Raw genomic sequence first — 4,182 nt, forward strand, 5'->3', positions numbered from 1 at the left:
ACAACAATCAAAGTACAATTTTTATAATATAACCAAGTCACTTACACCTTAATAACCTTTCTTTTTTATTTTTTATTTATTTTTATGAATGGTGACATTATCACATAAACCATAACCTACAAAGTAAAAAAAATCTCATTTTTAACGCATTGTTTAGTAGCAGTCATAATAAGTAAAGAAAACTGCAAAATACTTTGAATGAAACAAGGACAATCTTTTGCTCAACTCCACAACAAATTAAATCAAATTCTTGAGCACTCAACCAACACGGACACAACAACAACAAAGAAACATCTTCACTTCAGAATGTCGATTAAAAATCATTAAATTCAAAAACACCCCACAGTTGCACACTCCCTCCCTCAACCCAATCACGAGTCAAAACCAACACAAAAACAACATGAAAAAACAAAAAATACATCACCGAAAGCAAGACGTCGCAAACTCGAAGCCATGCATAAAAAAATCCACCACAAACGCACTAGCTGGGTGTTGAGTTAGTTAGATTTTGTTTAATTGCGATAGTTTTGGTTTGTAATCGCGTCGGAGGGTAAGTGAAAAGGGGAGCCATGAAAATGAATCCATTGAAACTGGGTCCAGACGCGATGGCTAACACACGAAATCCACGCACTGGATCCGAGTCAAACACGAAGAAGACGAAGAATAAGAAGATCCACAACGAATGTGGTGGGACGGTACGTTCGGCCCGCGCCGATTGATCATCGATATGGTGTTGTTGCTCGCGGATCGTTGATAGGTTACGGTGCCAGAAGTTGTGATGGAGGGATCCCAGAGGAGCGTGGAATTGATGGGTCTTCTTCTAGCGCAAGTCAACCAGTGTGTGTGAGTTTTTGTGTGTGTGTGTGTGTGTGTGTGTGAGAGAGCATGGGATCATCGCACTGCGTCGATCGATCATTCCCTTCATTCCGCCATTACGGATGCCATAGTCTGTCTGATCAGGTGGGGGAGAGTACGGGAGTGAATGCGCCGCGTTGTGGGTGCCGTAGCCCTGGCGGGACGTTCGTCGCGCCCACTCGTCGCCATCGCCGCAGCCTGGCAGAGAGTGCATTATTAGAGCATGCGTTCAGTTTCTACGTCTGGGACGCCTCTGTCACGACTTTGTCCCTTCGCCCTGGCCTTGGTTTTGACTTGGCTTGGTCCCACCTGCATGAACCCCATCTCCACGTCAATTCTCTCGCCGTTGCTACAGTTGCTGCTGCTGCTGCTGCTGCCACTGCTGGTTTGTTTTGTGAGGGTAGTAATATCTTCGCACCTGAGAGATCAGGTGGTACTGGAACCGGGACCGGCGACTGCGATTCGTAACCTGAGCTGACACGGTTTCCAGCTGGGTCGTTTGTTTAGCCTGGTTGGGGTGGAGTTTGAATGTACACCTGGTGTGGGCTGGCTCGGACTTGAGCTGTTTTGCGGATTGTGTTGGGGTCTCCTTGTGGCGTTGTTGTGGAGCAGGGTTGCGTTCAGGGAGGAAAGAAGAGCTGCTCTCCAAAACGATGGCGAATTGGCATGCTAGGGATGTTTGCGGGTGCCTCTTGTTGCTGCTTGTCTTCACTGGTGAGCTGTTGTTATTGGTACCATGCAATATTAATATTACATGGAGAAAAGGCAAACGGCCTCATTGAGATTTTTAGACTTAGCTGTTTTTTGTTTTTGTTTTTGTTTTTGTTTTTTTTTTTAATAAAAAGGAGCCATCGTTGTTTGGAGCATCATCTGGACCATCTGAAAAATTTCCAAGTACAACCTGAGGATGGCGAGCAAAGAGAGTGCGAATTGTGTCCAGTTAGCATCCCTTCTTCACTTTCGCCTGTTGCTCATATGTCACCACTCAAGTGTCTTTTTTGTTCTAACGGTTGTTGGAACATGAAGACATACACCTCATTTCTATATGCTATTCCGATGAAAATGAGCTTGTTTTGGATCGCTAGCCTAATATATGCGTCAGAATCAATGATAGCTCTTGTCAAGTGCACCAGAGCTTAGATAATTTCTTAAATTTAGTGCAGGACAAATTTAGTGACTGTCACCAAAAGCTTTTGAGTTCACCTTCACATTAAGACAGATTGACCATTGCTAGAGGTAAAAGAGTAAGAAGACAAATAGATGTCAATTGAAGCTAGGACAAATATTTCGAGTTAGGTTAATACGAACATCCCATAAATCGGAAACACAGAGATATCTTCTCAGCACATCTTTTGCGGTGCACACCCTAAGAATGATAGATATTATGTATAATCTAAAACATGTTCTCATTTTCAGCTCGCGAATTGTGCAGAAGCTGCACGAAAGTGGTCCTTCGTGCAAAACCTAAGCAATGCTAACTCAAATCAGGTACTAGCACCAAGCCTACACAGTTTCAGAAACCGATAAATTAGCAAGTTTCAGGGCTTTGTAATGCAAAATCGTTTTTCCTTGTCGTGTACTAATCTGGGAATGTTCATTCTCGCTTGGTTTAATTTGCAGATGGTTGTTACTCACGATCCTGCCATCCACCAAGTCTCTCGACGGTTACTAGTGCCTGACGTGAAGTCTGGCTACCGAATCCCAGCTTGTGAGTCGAAGGCTCGTGATGATTAACTTTCGCAACATTTTAGTAGCGTGTGCTTTTAATCATTACCTCTTGTAAATACTCGCCAGGAATCTGTGCATTCTTAGATTTAAGCCTGTCCTTTGGCATCATCAACCTACCCTCAAGATTATCTTCGTGATGGATTATTCCTTCACAAGGCTCCAAGTGCTAAAAATTTGCTTTTGGTGTAGTGTGTCGCGTTAAGGAAATATGCGACGAAGGAGTCGGAGTGACGTGCGTGCATGGCAACGTGGTAGGCTGCAGCTGTGAATTTATCGGAGCATGCTATCCACAAGTCTACAGATGCAGCCGCTTCAATAGTACTCAAACAGAGCCTTGCGGGTTCTGAGACTTTGTTTGGTGTCTGTGGCGAGTTTTGACTGCTCGCCAGTTAATTTGCACAGCAACTTCGTAAATGCTCTTAATCTTGAGATGTAATGTGCGGGCTTGAAGAGTGGATTGACTCGCATCATATTGCTGGTTCACAACGTTAGCCCAGTAAATTCCTAGAGGATATTGCTACACAGCTCTAAACAATTGTTTCTGCCATCGAATGAGATTTACAAGTGATGTAAAGCTTTTCTCTTTTCTTACTGGATTATGTCGAGAAGCTCCTGCAAAAGCTCGTGTATGAATCGCTATTACGCACGTGTTTCTAGTAATTTTGACAACTATTTGATGCGTGCTGATCCCAGTGATAAGGGCATATATTTAAAGCTTGAGTGGTGGAATGGCAGCCAAAATTAGATTCTGCTGTGAAGTACTCCACGTATTCTTTCTAAGCAGGAAAGTACGCATCACAGAAGGATTACGAAACTGCTGACATTTCTGAGTGCCACTACAAACAGATTTGTCTTGACCAACACCAGGGCACAACCATGAGTTAATTGGGGAGAAGCTCAAAATGTGTACAACTCGATCGTCGGCATATCTCGAGACCGAATGAAACACAATGAATGTCAAGGTCCACAGAAGATCCTACGTGAGGCAAGTCAATCGAAAATTTAGAGGGCCTAGCTTCACGAAGTCTGTAGCTCTAGTTTGTTGGAACAGAAATTGCCTACCGGATCGAACGAGATCAAGGATAGGGTTAAAATTAAAGCGATGATGCAGCGGAGATTGGTTGTTGAGATGCCAGGACTACCGTTGATTGTGGCTCCTTTCATCAAAACTCTGATGACCTTTTCCACCATCAGTTGCTGAACAATTGGAGTCAGCAAATCAAGGCACGTTTTTGTCTCTGAACTGCTTCCCGCAATCCTACAGTTCCTCTTTCCAGGTCCGATTCAACAAGATTTCTGAGAGTATTCATACATGAATGGAGAAACTGCTCGGGCAAATGTTGTACGAGTTTCAACCAATATAACTGTAGCAGGACTTTTAGAAGGAAAGATTCACACTGGCATCTTCATATGTGTTGGTATAGCGTCCCAAAACGCAACTTGCCTTCTAAGGTATCAAAACCTGTATGCAAATCGCATGTCATTTCCCCTACTTTCGGCGAAACAAAGAATCATTGTTGCAAGATGTAACTCGCCAAAGCCGAAACATTTCCTACATCTCAGGGTTGAACGGATTTGGTCAGTTTTCGGACTCGCATG

General features: G+C 43.6%; 1 protein-coding gene across 3 annotated transcripts; it reads left to right on the forward strand.

Annotated features, from left to right (window-relative positions):
* Positions 1 to 731: 731 nt before the first annotated feature.
* LOC112274862 (uncharacterized) lies at positions 732 to 3,174 on the forward strand. Of its 3 annotated transcripts, none has more exons than XM_024504683.3 (4): positions 778 to 1,569; positions 2,272 to 2,343; positions 2,476 to 2,563; positions 2,773 to 3,174. In XM_024504683.3, exons 1-4 carry the CDS (start codon positions 1,522 to 1,524, stop codon positions 2,928 to 2,930), a joined length of 366 nt encoding a protein of 121 aa, XP_024360451.1. In that variant the 5' UTR covers positions 778 to 1,521; the 3' UTR covers positions 2,931 to 3,174. The 3 variants fall into 3 exon arrangements, 2 of the variants coding, with proteins under 2 accessions (XP_024360451.1, XP_024360452.1); XM_024504684.3 differs by having other exon boundaries at positions 786 to 1,569; positions 2,288 to 2,343; XR_012216407.2 differs by lacking the exons at positions 2,476 to 2,563; positions 2,773 to 3,174 and having other exon boundaries at positions 732 to 1,569; positions 2,272 to 2,348.
* The last annotated feature ends 1,008 nt before the right edge of the window (positions 3,175 to 4,182 follow it).

Source organism: Physcomitrium patens, chromosome 22, assembly GCF_059467195.1.
Source record: "Physcomitrium patens ecotype Gransden chromosome 22, ASM5946719v1, whole genome shotgun sequence".
NCBI lineage: Eukaryota > Viridiplantae > Streptophyta > Bryopsida > Funariales > Funariaceae > Physcomitrium > Physcomitrium patens.